This window comes from Maylandia zebra, linkage group LG17 (genome assembly GCF_041146795.1).
Source record: "Maylandia zebra isolate NMK-2024a linkage group LG17, Mzebra_GT3a, whole genome shotgun sequence".
Taxonomy (NCBI): Eukaryota; Metazoa; Chordata; class Actinopteri; order Cichliformes; family Cichlidae; genus Maylandia; species Maylandia zebra.
Genome location: NC_135183.1, coordinates 14,026,594 through 14,043,572, shown reverse-complemented (window position 1 = coordinate 14,043,572; position 16,979 = coordinate 14,026,594). Strand labels below are relative to the sequence as shown.

General features: G+C 38.4%; 1 protein-coding gene across 2 annotated transcripts; it reads left to right on the top strand.

The window, feature by feature from the left end:
- The first annotated feature begins 318 nt into the window (after positions 1 to 318).
- LOC101473994 (alanine aminotransferase 1) lies at positions 319 to 16,185 on the top strand. Of its 2 annotated transcripts, XM_012925027.3 has the most exons (12): positions 319 to 567; positions 1,071 to 1,350; positions 5,648 to 5,737; positions 6,063 to 6,171; positions 6,279 to 6,409; positions 7,903 to 8,146; positions 8,525 to 8,604; positions 8,694 to 8,830; positions 14,458 to 14,632; positions 14,710 to 14,865; positions 15,149 to 15,258; positions 15,353 to 16,185. In XM_012925027.3, exons 1-12 carry the CDS (start codon positions 554 to 556, stop codon positions 15,456 to 15,458), a joined length of 1,632 nt encoding a protein of 543 aa, XP_012780481.1. In that variant the 5' UTR covers positions 319 to 553; the 3' UTR covers positions 15,459 to 16,185. The 2 variants fall into 2 exon arrangements, with proteins under 2 accessions (XP_012780481.1, XP_004572378.2); XM_004572321.5 differs by lacking the exon at positions 319 to 567 and having other exon boundaries at positions 656 to 1,350.
- Positions 16,186 to 16,979: the final 794 nt, after the last annotated feature.

Here is a 16,979-nt window from a genome sequence, read left to right as displayed (position 1 = left end):
TTACATTATTTTCTTTTAGACCAGTACATAGGTCTCTTTCTGGTCAAAGAATTACATATTAAACCTGCAGTCCCATTTCATTCTGTTGAAGTGGTCCACCAGTTAGTTATTCTTTAATTTGTTGTGGTAGAACAGTGGTTCCCAAAATGTCTGTGAAGGTTCTCAGTCATCCAGGTCATCGTAGTCAAAGGAGCTTGCAAAGAAAAGCGGTGGTTCCCAAACTTTTTTTCCTCCCCCCCCCCCGCGCGCGCACACTCACACTCACGCACAAACACATCCTCCAACCACACACACCCATATTTTGCTCCATTGCGGTTTATTTCACACCTCAAATATTTAGTAAACAGTTACGCAAATACAAGTAATTGCAATAAATTACAGGTAGTAAGGAAATAAACTACTAACTCTTTTACGCTACGTCCGCACCTACACGGGTATTTTTGAAAACGCAGCGGTTTCGTCCACACGTAAACGGCATTTCGAATCACAGAAAACTGAGATTTTAAAACTCCTTTTTTGCGTTTACGTGTGGAGGAGGAATACAGAGTTCGTCATGCAACGTCAAAGGTATGTGCCTTTTTTCACGTCACGCTGTGCGTCACGTTATTGTTTACATGAGATGAATTGCAGAATGGCAGATATTCAGATTTACAGGTTTTACACGCTTGCATATAAACACGCAGTTACTGTCTCTATTTAGAACGGCAGAGGCGTCACGGTGTAATTATTTTACATGTAGTTGTTTTTATTCTGTGTAATAATATTCAACATTGCTATCAATACATTTTTCAAAAAATGCTTCTCTGTGCAAAATGGGTTTAAAAACATAAACAGCTGTGGGATACTATTTGTCTGTTTAGACAGGGGGACCAAACCGTGGTAGGATGGCAGAATCAGCCTGATATTATTTGTATCCCACTGTAACTTTACTGTATAAAGAGCTAACATCTGAAAGGGAAGATATGCTTCACCATATTTTCTAGTCTTTGGCTTAGAATGAAGTTGGTTTGGAAACATTCAGCGATGCTTCATCTCCTGCTTTGCATTTGTGTGGCGCCCTGTGCTAGCAGTGTCCAAGCGTTGCCCCCGCTCCCCGCAATGGCTTTGGGCGGGCCCCACATTTTGGGAAAGTCTGTGCTAGAAAGTAATTTGGAAGAAGCAGTGTCTGTCTGGCAAAGCTCCTCGGACTGCAATAGTTTTAAATGGACAGCTCCAACATTTGAGTTCAACTGTTTCATGGAGATGATGACTTCTCTTCAACATGTGAACCCCACAGTGAGAGGGCTTAGAGACTCTCCGCAAACTATGCTTCAGAATCTGGCTGAACGAATCAGAAAAGAGATTTCACTGGTAAGTCCTGGCAATCAGCTCAAACGTATATATCCAAAATATCTTTCTTTTAAGTAAAAGTGTCCGTGGAATAAAGTAAATGCAATCTCTGTAGCAAACATCGGGAAAGACTAGCCTCTCTTCAAGTGGTAACGCAATGTGTGGTTTTTTTTTAAATTTATTTATTTTTAGAACATGTAGCCAAATGTGTAAATGAGAATGCATACATTTCCCTACTGGAGATGTAAATATAGGTAAGTTGACACTTGCCAAACTCCTTGATTTACACATAAAAGGTATTTACAGATCTGTCATAGCAAACAACCACAAAAATCACTTGTGACAAGACAGCTCTACTTGCTTACAGGATTTACAGTTATCTACACACTCTTAGATCTACTGAGGAGTGCTAAATTAAAGGAGTTAAAGTAACATACAGCATCTCAGTAAGGTGACAACATGCAACTACACTATGCGGCTGTGCCTTAGATGTTGAAGCAGGCCGTCTACTAATCAGAAGGTCTTACAAATTGAGAGTTACAGATTCCTGTTTAATTGTTTATTTTTTAATGGTTGTCACAGGGTTGTGAACAAATGTCTACATCTTCTCCACATACACAGCAGTAGTGTTACACCACCTTTAAAGGTGAAGTCAGTAATTTATTTTACACTATTAAATAGCCAAAAACCATAGTGTACTCCGAAATATATAGGAGGTTGGTGTGTAATTACGTCTTCCAACAAACATATAATTAATCTATTAAAAATACACATCAGTGGGTTTGCAGTTTGTGGAAGCAGCAATGTTGTCCCACTCTATTTGAATGCAGTGGTCGGGAAGGACTTCTTTCATCAGACTAATCACGTTTTATGTGGGCCAAATGTAAAATACCAAATGTAGAAGAGAAGAGAGTCCCCGTAGGCATTTGCATACTGTGAGGATACATTTTAATTCATGTCTGCTCCTCCATATTCAAGATATGAAGCATCACATCTATGTTCTGTTGTAGGAGAAAGATTCCAACAGACAAAAACTGGCTAAATAATAACAACAGCTGGTTAAAAACTAACACTATGTTAATGTTCCATCACACTTTCTCAATGATAAACAGTTTGGTTACATTCTTACGGTGGCCCCTAGAGACAAAGCACGTACAAACTCCAAAACACTTGCAAACTCCAAAACACGTACAAACTCCAAAACACTTGCAAACTCCAAAACACTTGCAAACTCCAAAACACTTGCAAACTCCAAAACACATGCAAACTCCAAAACATGTACAAACTCCAAAACACTTGCGAACTCCAAAACACATGCAAACTCCAAAACATGTACAAACTCCAAAACACTTGCGAACTCCAAAACACTTGCAAAATCCAAAACACGTACAAACTCCAAAACACTTGCAAACTCCAAAACACTTGCAAACTCCAAAACACTTGCAAACTCCAAAACACTTGCAAACTCCAAAACACGTACAAACTCCAAAACACTTGCAAACTCCAAAACACTTGCAAACTCCAAAACACATGAAAAATCCAAAACACTTGCAAAATCCAAAACACTTGCAAACTTGTTACGGATTCAAATATTGGGGATGGACACAAGAGGAAAAACCACAATAACAACACTGGTCCGGCCGGGTTGAGTCAAACAATGATTTTAATGATCACACGCGTGGGAGATGGACACCGTACGCAGACAGCATCAGATCTCAAAATGGTGGAGCATTGATCAAACTCTTATAGCCTCTAGTGGCCCCCACCTTATCATAAAAGCCTAAACATTCACATGCTTTCTCTCACACAGTGCCTAAGCTACGACCTTGGCTCCCTGTTTATCTGCTCCTGCTGAGATGGGGCAGAAAACTCCAGTATGTTCTGTTCTCTTCTAATCAGACAAATAAGGCGATGACTTTCTGCGAACAGTATTTCTTATAACTCAGCAGTATAATGCATCATAAAACAATATCATTCATTCACAATAAATCAGCAATCTAATGTAATGCAAATCAGTTTAACAAATGCAATAGTTATCACCTTCTTCTAATTCAGGAGAATAATGCAAACTAAAACTACATAATAATTCACAATCTTTAATTAGGGGTATAACATGGCATAAAATAATATTATAATCTCACAAACTCCAAAACACGTACAAACTCCAAAACACTTGCAAAATCCAAAACACTTGCAAACTCCAAAACACGTACAAACTCCAAAACACTTGCAAAATCCAAAACACTTGCAAACTCCAAAACACGTACAAACTCCAAAACACTTGCAAACTCCAAAACACTTGCAAACTCCAAAACACGTACAAACTCCAAAACACTTGCAAACTCCAAAACACTTGCAAAATCCAAAACACTTGCAAACTCCAAAACACTTGCAAACTCCAAAACACTTGCAAAATGCAAAACACATGCAAACTCCAAAACACATGCAAATTCCAAAACACAACGGAAGTGCTCCAGGACGCTAGGGGCAGTGTTGAGCTCGATTTGCAAATTAAACAGCAAGTTTGTCTGTATGCAACGGTCTAGTCTCCGTCGCGCTTCCCAGGTTGCCTAGCAACCATGATACTAACCGCTGGAAATGTGTCATACAACTTTGCTTGACAGAAATGAAGGAGAACATATTTTGTTCATTTGTTTGTTTGTTTCTACATGAGCTTTGTGTGATTTGATAAGTATCTGAGGCTGAGACCACAGGACAGTAAAACATGATTTTTGGGCTTCATTTCTGTACTGAACAGTTATTTCAAGATTAGTTAGTAAATAACAATTAGCTAATGTTGTTCATGAGACTAAAGTCATATCACTTTGGTAATGTAAATATAATATGCCCAATATTATTATAGTTATTATATTAATCATTATTAGCTATTACAGCAGTGAACATGAACTCTGTGTCAAATACTGAGCCTCAGTACAGATTCAAGTTGCAGTTATTTATATGTCTTATCACCTTAAATCTTCACTCAAAGACAAGTATCTTTGACAGTGCATATATAGGTGTATCATATATATGAGACAAATGTTGTTCCTTCAGTTATTCCTTCAGTGAGTGCAATGCCTCACAGATGATGTGCAGCAGTGGGTCCCTCAGTCTGTCATCACTCTGGACACTTGCAGTTGTCACACATGGAAATCAAATGTGTGATAAGCTGCAGGATTCAAACACAAGTGTAACTTATAAATACATGTTCATACTTTTATTACACAACACAGAGAGAAAGAAACAGAGAGAGAGTGCAGCACAGACAGACAGGTGACAGTCTCAGGTGTATACACTGCTACAAAACAGCACAAAAGAAGGAGGATTTAGTATTTGTGTTATTACGAAACAAGAAGAGTTCCCAGATGGTTCAGTGGACACATGTGTGACTCCTGTGATTAAAGCATCTTTCTTTCAGCTTAACGAGTGAACCGTCAGCTCGTTCAAACACACGTTAAAGTCCGTTTGGCCCGACACCACCGAACAGAGGCAGCAATATAACATAGCTAACATTAACATCCATGCTAGGGAGGGGGACAGTAGTGGCGTGGCACTTTCAAAACACGTCTTTCAGCCTTCCGCACTGAGAAGCAACATTTCCAGCTTACTTAGTTTTTCTAAGTTAAGACAACTCAAATAAATTGAGTTGATCAGCGTTTTTGCATAAAAAGTACTGGTAACTTACTTAAATTGAGTTCTAATAACAAATTGTTAAAAATTGAGTTCAACCTACTTAATATTTTTAATTAAACACAATATCAGTCCCTGATTCTTCAAGTCTGATTAACTGAGTGTCTTTGGGCAAGATATTAAACCCATATTTGCCCCTGATATATGTAAGCATATTCACAGAGCACACACACAACAGGTTTGCAGCAATTTCAAACATAGCGGAGCTGCTTGGATAAAATCTTTGAGGAATGAAGAGCTAGCAAAGTTGAAGTCTCAGTGAAAGAGTTAAACCAAAAGCGTTAAATATGACAGAAATGGCTCACTTCAGAAAGGAACTTCAGGGGTTACTTAAGGGTTAAAGAGTTAAGAAAATTTGAAGATGAGGAACACACTTCTGTGGTCCACTGCCATTTTGATTAAAAATCTAAATATTTTAACCAGGCTGGTTTTCATTAAATCAAAGAAACTTTCAGCTGTAATAAACATTCAAACTGCTTCTTCATTTATGAGTTAATTGTTTTAACTGAGTTGTTTCTCTAAAACTGTTAGCTAACTTGGGAGCTGAGAACCTCAGAAATGTTGCGAGAAATGAGAAAATCTGTTTCGGGTCTAGAGAATTGAGTCTTAAACATGTGTTGTCCTGCAGGGGGCGCAGAAACCCTTCAAGAAGGTGATTGATGTTAGCTCAGGTGATCCCCACAGAGTTGATTTACAACATGTTTCATTTCTTCGACAGGTTAGTGTTCATTAATTGTGTTGTGTAACTTTTTGTGTTGTGTAAGCATTCCTGTCAAACTTGTGTATCTGTCATATAAGTTGTGATTTTTTAAGTGTAATCTTATTTATCCATTTTATTTTCATGTGCTTTATTTATGTCCATTACTTTCTGCAGTGGATGTAATGTATAGTGATTATTGTTAATTCCTGCATTTTATATTACTCTTGCACCATACATATCCTATATTTGTAACCATGTTGTCTTCTTAATGTGTTAAAAACACTTTCCTTGTTCAAAAAGTCTTGTCTACAAACTCCTCTCTGAATCTGGCCTACTTCCTCAGGTCTTGGCAGTGTGTATATACCCTCAGCTGCTGGAAGACAAATGTTTTCCTCTGGATGTCAAGATAAGAGCTCAGAAACTCCTGGAGGCCTGTGACGGAGCAAGTGTGGGTGAGGGTTAAAAAATTTGCATGTACAAACTGAATTTTAAACTTGAGAGTCTGGGATTTTAACTCACATGTATATTGAAATATACTTAAATAATTATAATTTGATAGGTTCATACACTGCATCCTCTGGTCTTCGTCATGTGAGGCAAAGCATCGCTGAGTTCATCACAAAAAGAGATGGAGTTCCTTCATATGCCCAAAACATCTTTATTTCTGCTGGCTCTCAAAGGGCTATAATGGTATGACTATGAACACTATTCGTACTATTTCTAGTTACACAAATGCTACATGTATCTACTCTGGTCGAAAGAATCCACGCTTCATACTGATGTCCACAATTCTTTTATTCCTCTCACAATCATGGAGCACCGTGAAAACTAGAAACAAGTAAACTAATATCAACAGCACATATGACATTCATCTCAGCCACCTATTCCTATAAGTCACAGGGCAGTGGATCAGTCCCAGCCTATACCAAACGACTCACGAACCGGTCCGATGCCCGGGGGGTTGGGGACCGCTGCACTACATAATTAAACATGTCTAACATCAAGGGAGGCCACACAATAAAACACATTTTAAGCAAGATGCAATGTCCAACTTTATCAGCCACTTTATCTTTTTTAAAATGCTTTGAAAGGACACAATAGCATAAAAACAGACAGCTGGAAAGTGCAGTTATCTGAGTGAACACACCTATCACTCAGACCACACACCCACAAATCTTTAGGGTTTACCATCGCTCAAAAAACTAAAATTGGATAGTTATTTCATTTAAAGAGTCTAAGTTGTAATTTGAACTAAACAATTTGATGTTTCTATAGTGAACATAGTTGAAACATATACAATCTGCATCAAATTCATCAGCATAACACTTGCTAAATTTATTCTTGTTGAGATGACATAATGCAAGCTAGCAAGACTGGTTAGTTGCCTGGACTAGCAATATCACAAAATCATTACAAACCACAGGAAAATCACTAGGGTCACAAGAGGCAGGAAATTATACACACACCACGTGTATGCTATTGCTATTTATTGTTCATAAATGACTTTTTATCAGCATTAAGTGCTTTTGCTGGACTAATGTAATTTGCGTGGCTTGGATCAACTCAATTAAATTAAGCTGGACTCAACTGCAGTAAATAAGTTGATTCATCATTAATTAATAAGCCAACTCAAGTACATTAAGTTGGAATAACAGACCTGCATAATGCTGAAATAAAGCAATTTGATGACGTGGAAATCCTTTCCATGACTTTTTTATGTATCTTCTGCTATAGCAAACTGTAGTAGTTGTTTAGCTTTCACATTTTATCTTTGCACTTAACTGAAAAATAATATGATTTGTATTAATAATAATGTCCAGTCTTTACACATTGTAAAAACCTCAACCAAAATAACCAAAATATTCTCAAACAACAGCTTAAACATTTTTACTTCTACATGTAACATATTTTTAGAATCTTTGAAACAACCAGGTGTATTGTATTAATTTAGCCTTTAAACATAGTTTATTGAGTTAGTTGTAAAGAAAAGCTTAAATGTGTGAGTGATCTCTCATTGTTGCAAAGGGAGTTGCGAGGGGAAACAGTTTTACTTTGTTTTCTGCTTCAAACATTTATTTTATTTCATTTATTCCTGATTTTTTAATAACCTGTAGCAAAAAGTGACAGAAAAGATTGCTCTCCCTAAAGGAAAAAAATATAGCTTTTTCGATTATTGTTATAAGATTGCTGTGAAACTGCTGGCCAGTGGTGAGGGGAATACTCGGACAGGCGTGCTGATACCTGGGCCCTGCCCACACATGCTGTACAATGTGCTGGAGGAGGCTGGGGTAGTCTTGGTACCGTACCAGCTGACAGAGGAGAGAGGGTGGGCTGTAGACCTGGACAACATGCATCAAGCTTTAAAGGCTGCTCGGGGGTACTGTGAGCCCAGAGCCATTTACATCAGCAACCCGGGAAATCCCACAGGTAAGTAAAACACAGTAGCTAAGTGAAATGAGAATCCGAATCAGCACACCTTATTAATCCCGAAGGAAATTATGTGGTTACAGTTGCTGGACAGCAACTGACTGAAATAAATTCAATAATACAATATATTAAAAAGTTACAAAATATTAGAAATAGCTCTAATATATACAAATAGCTCAATTATAAATATCCAGAATATTAAAGAGGTTAAATATATATGACTGACATTTTACTTTAGACTGTAATCTGTAAAACTTTGCTATTTGTTATTTTCACTGTAGAGGATGTGCCAAATGGTGTAACTATTGCACTGTACTGTACATTAGATGGAGATACAGTCTTCTTTCATCACTGTTTATATTACCTTTGTCTTTCTAGGCCATGTGCAGGACAGGAAGTCAATAGAGGAAGTGATTCAGTTCGCAGCAGCTGAGAGAGTCCTACTGTTAGCTGATGAGGTGACCATGAGCTGTCTTTTCAGATTGGCTTTTTATTATGCATTTGTCAGGTTTTCTTTATCTATCAGTTTCTTTCCTCTGCACTCCAGGTGTACCAGGACAGCGTGTATGGGAAGGACAGAGAGTTTATTTCCTATAAGAAAGTCCTGTTTGAAATGGATATAGAGCTTGCAGAAACAGTGCAGCTGATCTCCTTCCACTCTTTATCCAGTACCTGCATTAGAGAGTGAGTTCTGTCTCTTATGTTTGTCAACAACAATTTCCAACAGGATCCTAGACAAAAGTTCTGGTGGATGGCCGCATGGACAGTGGTGGCATTGGAGCTCAACTGGAAGCCGGAGGCGCAAAAATGTAGTTTTTTTTAAAGATATTTGTAATAATATCATTTTAGGCCTCAGTCAATTTTCTATACTTTATAATTGAGATATTGCCAGTCCAGCGATGCTCCACTGTGGACCGGCGGAGGTGATGGGACCAACAGGTGCAGAAACCTCCGGCTCGGGTGGAGGCCTCCAGACTTGTGCAGAAAAAATTGCATCTGTATGGCTTGATGAGCAAAAGGCATGGCTAAGGTCTGTCCATGCAAAGAAAAGGGTGCTCAACTCCTTCTAGCCAATGTCTCCAACATCATTGTCTATTGTTTTTTGGGAAAGAGACAGCGAGAGAAAAAGGCATATGGGTGCATTTTACCTGAGATGGATGTGGCTTAATGGGGATGGAGGCTGAACCGAAGAGTGTGTCAAAGGCTTCTTGAGTGGAGGCATCCACTGAAAAGGAATTTTGGGAGATGTTAGGTTAGTGAGTGTTTGGGCTATTTGGCTGAAGTTGCAAATGAATCAATTGTAGTAAATGCTAGGAAACACCGGAGTTGGTTCCAGCCTGGTTCCAGCCAGAACAGGCCATTCTACCACTACTTGCACCACAGCAAGTCTGCTGGGTCTGCTTTGGCTCTATCTATATCTGACACACTCTGCTATACAAGCTTGTCATTAGTACACGGAGATCTGCCTGGCCTGAGAGCCTCCGCCAGTCCCACCTGAGGCTCTCCCCAATCTACAGCCTTAATTCATGTTCGAACCATTTGCCTTTTATCTATTAAAAATGCCGCTGCGCTCTGCTTGTATGTCAGTTTTGTTTATGGCCGTTCTACATGTACTAGATGCCCCAGCTCCGTGTCATTTCAAAACATGTATCTCTGTGACTTTGTGTCCTCTTTGAGAGTTTGTGTTGTATTATGTTCAAATGTGAAGAAAAAAAAAGTATCTCTCAAAGAAGAAAGCTTTAAAGAAGAAGTTCTGGAAGTTTAAAAACTATGCACCTTAACTTCTGTCAAAAAGTTCACCCAACTCGAATATGCGCAAAATTTTTTTCTTCATCCTATGGTTGAACTTTATGAGGTGCCGTAAGGGACATTATTACTGAAACGCTCTCACACACACAACTGAAACGCTCTCACACACACTACTGAAACGCTCTCACACACACTACTGAAACGCTCTCACACACACTACTGAAATTTTAGCTCTCACACACACTACTGAAATTTTAGCTCTCACACACACTACTGAAACGCTCTCACACACACTACTGAAATTTTAGCTCTCACACACACTACTGAAACGCTCTCACACACACTACTGAAACGCTCTCACACACACTACTGAAACGCTCTCACACACACTACTGAAATTTTAGCTCTCACACACACAACTGAAACGCTCTTACACACACTACTGAAACGCTCTCACACACACTACTGAAATTTTAGCTCTCACACACACTACTGAAACGCTCTCACACACACAACTGAAACGCTCTCACACACACTACTGAAATTTTAGCTCTCACACACACAACTGAAACGCTCTCACACACACTACTGAAACGCTCTCACACACACTACTGAAACGCTCTCACACACACTACTGAAACGCTCTCACACACACTACTGAAATTTTAGCTCTCACACACACAACTGAAACGCTCTCAAACACACAACTGAAAAACCAAGTCATTTCAGTTGAACAGGAAGGCATTTCAGTTGAACAGGAAGGTGTTTCAGTTGAACAGGAAGGCATTTCAGTTGAACAGGAAGGTGTTTCAGTTGAACAGGAAGGCATTTCAGTTGAACAGGAAGGCATTTCAGTTAAACAGGAAGGTGTTTCAGTTGAACAGGAAGGCGTTTCAGTTGAACAGGAAGGCATTTCAGTTAAACAGGAAGGCATTTCAGTTAAACAGGAAGTTAATTCTTGACAAGGAAACTGAAGGAAAAAGTGTTAGATTTCAAACAAACCACTACACAGATGTCTACTCAGCAACCTGTTAGTTAGGGGTGGGTTTTTATAATCGATTTATTGATTAAAATCAATTCTGGCTTGGATAACGTGAAATCGATTCATTAAAATCCTGAATCGATTTTTTAATATAAATTTATTTTGCCCGAAATGCCAGAATCTCTGGTGAAACCTCACAAAATTTCAACAACCACCAAAAAGCTAAGACAGTAAATCAGAGCAGGTACACGGCTTCTGCACAAAGACGTAAACACACAGCGCGGACCCGCGGATCAGAATCAGTGAGATGTCGCCTTTCTCACCCGACAGCACGGACACAGTCGGGGCTGAAAGCCAACAGCTCACTGATTCTGATCTGTCGGCAGGTCCGCGCTTTGTTTTCACGCCGTTTTTGCGCCGATTCTAAAGCTGTTAGTTTTATCTCTCTCCAAACAATATTGACTGAACCAGCAGCAAAAGAAGATCCAAACTGCGCTTCACATAAACATCGTCATGAATTCCCTCACTGTTTTGCTTCCACCACGATAAAATCGCACGTCATGCACAGCCCTCTCTCTCTCTTTCTCTCTCTCTGTACTTCAAGAACAGTTTTCCGTTTAAAAATCTGTTTTCTGCATTATTCGCTTGCTTGTTAGGCACAAGTCTACTGTTGTTTACAGCGCAGTCGGCCGCTGTTTTTTTTTTTTTCCCATTTTACATATTTCCGAAAAGAAAACCTAATTTCTGCCGTTCAATACTGAATAAATTTAAACTTTTTTAAATTATGCAAAATGCAAAACGTTAGCCGTGTCTCTAATAAAACCGCTGTAACATCAGAGGTAACGTTCATATGTTGATTAATGGTTTTCTTTCGTTTTTGATGTACTGCAGAATATTTTTTTATAAAATCCCAGGCCAGGAAAACCACCTTCATGTTTTTATGTGTTTTATCTTCAGCTACTTTGACACAAAGGCATCTGCTGTGATGCTCACACCTTTGATAAAGTCTTGCATGTGTCAGCTTCCTTTTTTTAAATACAAAAATATGTAAATGTACTGATCTGAATTATAATATTTCTGACTGTCAAAATTCCCCATAATCAAATCGAATTGAATTGAATCGAATCGTGGAACAAATCGATTCTGGACCTTAGTGAGACAGCTGCATTACTTAACAATATATTAGCCTCAGCATAAGTCAAAATTTAGAATAGCGGGAAACGTGCATTATCCTGGTTATTTTTATGGCATATGTGCTTTTTGTCTTTTTTTAGCAAAGAAAAATATCTTAAAATCATCAATAAAACCAGGGAGAGAAGGCTTAGCGTTCCTCCATTTAGCACAATGGATATGATATTTACTCAAAAGTATGATGATGTTAATAATGTCTGAGACATCCAATGCTAGATGAGCCATATAAAAAAAATTATGATGTAATTCAAACAGTGGCACATCATTAATATTTAGGGAAATCCAATTTTTTAAGTTGCACCAAATACATTGTCTGATAGGGCATAGGGGAAAAAAAGATGTTCTAGGGTTTCATTTTCATCAGTACAAAAAGAACACTGATCCACCTCAAAGCCAAATCTCTTTTTTTAGAAATTCTGCCACAGTATTAGTTTTGTTTAAAGTGTGTTTCTTTAACTTTAGGTAGAATAGGCTATTTCATAAATTTTTAGTATGCTTTATCCAGTGTATATGAAATAACTAAATTAGAACCATGCCATGTAACCATTCTGTTGTAACTATGAAATATTTTGTCTTTGAAGAAACTACTAACAAATTTCTTATTGCATTTTTATCAAACAGCTGACATTGCCCTAGCAATAAATTTGGGAGCACTGATGAGAAATTATTGTATATCATAAAAATTTTAATCAAATGAAGCAGAGGCAGTGGGACCAGTTCACAAAATTTGTTATATTCTCTTTGAGAACAGTTTAGACAATATTTTTCTGAAAAGTCTGTGTAACTTAGAATGACACCGTTATCATCCAACAAATCTGTTATGAATATAATATTTTTGTTCAAACCAGTCACTCTTGAAAATTGATTTTTGATTAAGTGTTATTACCCTATTATTCCATAAGGTTGAATTATGGGGAGAAGTTGTGGGTAAATCTCATTTTCCCAAAAATGCAACGTCTGTTTTATAAAGTTTGATATCTTTATGGGGATTTTATTTGCCGCAAAATCACATTTCAAAATAAAGTCTAATCCTGTATACTATTTTATTAAACAAGAATCATGGGATGTGGAGCTAAGTAGAGTCTGGCTGTGACAGACAAGATTTTAACCATTTAATTCTAAGGGTGCCAACCATAAATTCCAATTCTGGAGTTTTGATACCACCTTTATTGTATCCCTTCACAAGCTGAGATCTTTCTATGTAATGGGTTTTATTCCTCCACAAAAATTCGAACACATTTCTATTTATGGTTTTCATGGTATTTATCGTTTTTTTATTTTTATATCATTTACGTGGCGCAAAAAAGGTTGGGGACTGCTGTACTAGCAGGTTGCTGAGTAGACATCCTTGTAGTGTTTTGAAATATACCACTTTTTCCATCAGTTTCCTTGTCAGGAAACAACTTCCTGTTCAGCGGAAATGCCTCTGGTTTCAGTGGTGTGTGTGAGAGCGTTTCAGTAGTGTGTGTGAGAGCGTTTCAGTTGTGTGTGTGAGAGCGTTTCAGTAGTGTGTGTGAGAGCGTTTCAGTTGTATGTGTGAGAGCGTTTCAGTTGTGTGTGTGAGAGCTAAAATTTCAGTAGTGTGTGTGAGAGCGTTTCAGTAGTGTGTGTGAGAGCGTTTCAGTAGTGTGTGTGAGAGCGTTTCAGTAGTGTGTGTGAGAGCTAAAATTTCAGTAGTGTGTGTGAGAGCGTTTCAGTAGTGTGTGTGAGAGCGTTTCAGTAGTGTGTGTGAGAGCGTTTCAGTAGTGTGTGTGAGAGCGTTTCAGTAGTGTGTGTGAGAGCGTTTCAGTTGTGTGTGTGAGAGCTAAAATTTCAGTTGTGTGTGTGAGAGCGTTTCAGTAGTGTGTGTGAGAGCGTTTCAGTAGTGTGTGTGAGAGCGTTTCAGTTGTGTGTGTGAGAGCGTTTCAGTAATAATGTCCCTTACGGCACCTCATAGAACTTAGTGCAACTGTGGGCTTCTTTTTTATTGGTTGCACAAATTTACATAACAACGCGCAGCAGTCAAAGTTAAACTGGTTTGAACTTTGACCACGGGATGTGTCAGTACCTTTTGCTGATATGCTTGCGCTGCACTTTGCTTGACGCAGCAGTAAACCATTATTCTGCACCACAAGCAATAGAAATGAATGTGTTTCTGTGCGCATCACTGTATGCGCCGTATCCTTTGTGAAAAGGGCTTTAGGCTTCTATAGCATAGCTTGTTTATGCAACCACATACTGATCATTAGAATTAATGTAGGCTAAATACACTTTGAAATATACTTTCAAGCTTCACTTTTCATGCCTTCTTATACCATACATGCATTTAAATGAATAGTTTAGACATTTCTCAAATTTTAAATGCATTATATTGATAAATTAATTAAGATAATCTGTGTCTGCATCTTAGGTGTGGTCTGAGGGCTGGATACATGGAGGTAGTTAATATGGATCCAGAGGTGATTTATTATTTTGATAACACATTGTGTGGTGATATCAGTACTCCAGTCACAGGACAGCTTGGTTTGGATCTTATGGTCAATCCGCCACAATCTGGAGACCCATCGTATCACACATACATGCAGGTGAGGAAACAGCAAAAGCCAACAGTTGTCCTCTGTTACACTCTTACTTTTAATTACTGGTTGTTCTGTTCACAAAGGAGACCTTCTTCATCCTGGCTACTCTGTCCCATAATGCTCAATGGGTTCAGGAGCTCCTAAATAAACTGCCAGGGGTAAGGTGTCAGCCAGTGCTTGGAGGAATCTATGTTTTTCCTCGCCTGCACTTACCATGTGGGATTAAGGAGCAGGCCAAGGTGGGAAATGTTCCAACAATCTTCCATCTTTCTTTCTCCATCAGTCTATTATCAATGTTAATGGAATACCAAGTCTAACCACCAAGTTTAGCCATTACAAATGAATGCCAAACCATTATCCTTACTTGAACCTGATTCCATCTTTATTCCTTACATGGCTTAACCTTGAAAACAGACTATTGAGGGATTGTGAAAAAAATGTGAATATTAAAAAAAAAAAAACATCATTCTGATGGTACAAAAGTTGAAAGCCATACTGTCCTATATGCACTTCTGTTTTCAGTTATTGGGGCTGAAAGCTGATGTTCTGTACTGTCAGAAATTACTGGAAGAGGAGGGTGTATTAGCTGGTGCAGGTGAACATGGGGAAATGACTGACAGCTTCCATTTGAGGTAAAGTATATGAAATCATAAAACCTTTTGAGGTTTGTACTGCATGTTGTATTGCTTCAAAAAGTTGACTCTTGTTTGTGGTGCTCTCCCGCAGATTATGCATCCTTGTTCCTCATTACACCCTGGTAGAGGTCCTAGCTCGCCTCACCTCCTTTCACTGCCGTCTCATGGGTGGCACTGTGACCCCAACAGAAGTGTAAAGAAAGAGAAGCAAGAAGTCAGCTTATAGTGCCCTGTGGAGGAGGGTGGCCTAAACTAAGTGTAAACTTGAGATTGGTCAGATTTATGTGAAGTATCTCAAGAGGATAATTCAAATAACTGTCTGTATAACTAAAATAATATTTTTTTTTAGAAAGATTTCAGTGTCATTCTGCAATAGTAACATCTGCTTTGCAACAGTTCATAGGCTATATTGAAGTTTTGACATGATGCTCATGATTCTCAGTAGTGAGCGTCTTCTTCTTCTTCTTCTTTCAGCTGCTCCCTTTTTGTGTGCCACAGTAAATCATTGATGTCCATCTCATTCTTTCCTGGTCTCATTCACACGCAAAACCTTCCTTTTCTCCATCATATCAGCTTTACAAATCAGAGCACTTTATTTAGAAGTTAGAGTGTTAGCCAGCACTCTGTCAGCTTACAACACTAGAGTCAGTCATTATTAACCTGGGCCACGAACAAAGTGGTACAGAAATTTCATTCTTTATGATCTTCATGATACAACCCACACCATTTATCTGGGCTTGTATAAAAAATTTGAATAAAGCATAGGTGGATGATATCCAACAACAAATAAAACAGATTTTTTGGTTTTCCAGTTAATGTGAACAAAGCTAAGAGTGACGCTTTTAGATGAATTATAACTGTCTAGGTCTTATCGTTGATTCATATGTGTTGTGGAAATCTTAAATAAATTGAGGTGCATGGAAACATGTTGTCTCTATGTGCTTTATTTATCTTGAAAAGGAATGTAATCGTTGAATGTTTAAACACACACATGAACACGTGGTATATCTGAAAGATTACATGGACAGAATGGAGCTTAATTAACCTTGTGTTGTGGATGGATCTCAGATGTTGTCTTGACTGAAGTCTGGTCCATTTTCAGCGTCTGTTTTACTATATGATTGCATTTGTCTCTGCCTATCAGGGATTCCCACATTAACTTTTACTGAAAAAAGTTTATTTTCTCATCCTTCTAACACTCATCCTCCATCTTTGCTCTTCTAATGTGTTTACCTTATCTTAACCATAGCTCGGTAGGTAGGCAACAATTAGCATACGATTAATGTCATGTTTTGTGTGCAAGCAGGATATTGGATTCAAATGCAGGACTCGCAGGACACAGAGGAATGAACTAAAGGAAGCAGCTTTTATTTCGCTGTACATAACTTACTACAAATACAAAAAGAAAACTTGAAACTAAAAAACTCAAACTAAAACACTACAAAATAAATGAGGAACTGACAACTAGGAATTAAGTGGGAATGCGGAGGGAAGAAACACAGTATAGTGAAGGTACAACATAACAGCTAACAGGAAGGAACACGGGACTTAAATACACAAGCAGGACAATGAGAGGATGGAAACAGGTGGTAAGATAGCTGGGATGAATCAGACCTAATGAGACAAGGGGAAGCAAAACCAGACACACTGAGCACTAGGGATGGGTATCGTTTAGGTTTTATCCAATACCAGTACCAAACCGGTACTTTTGAAATGGT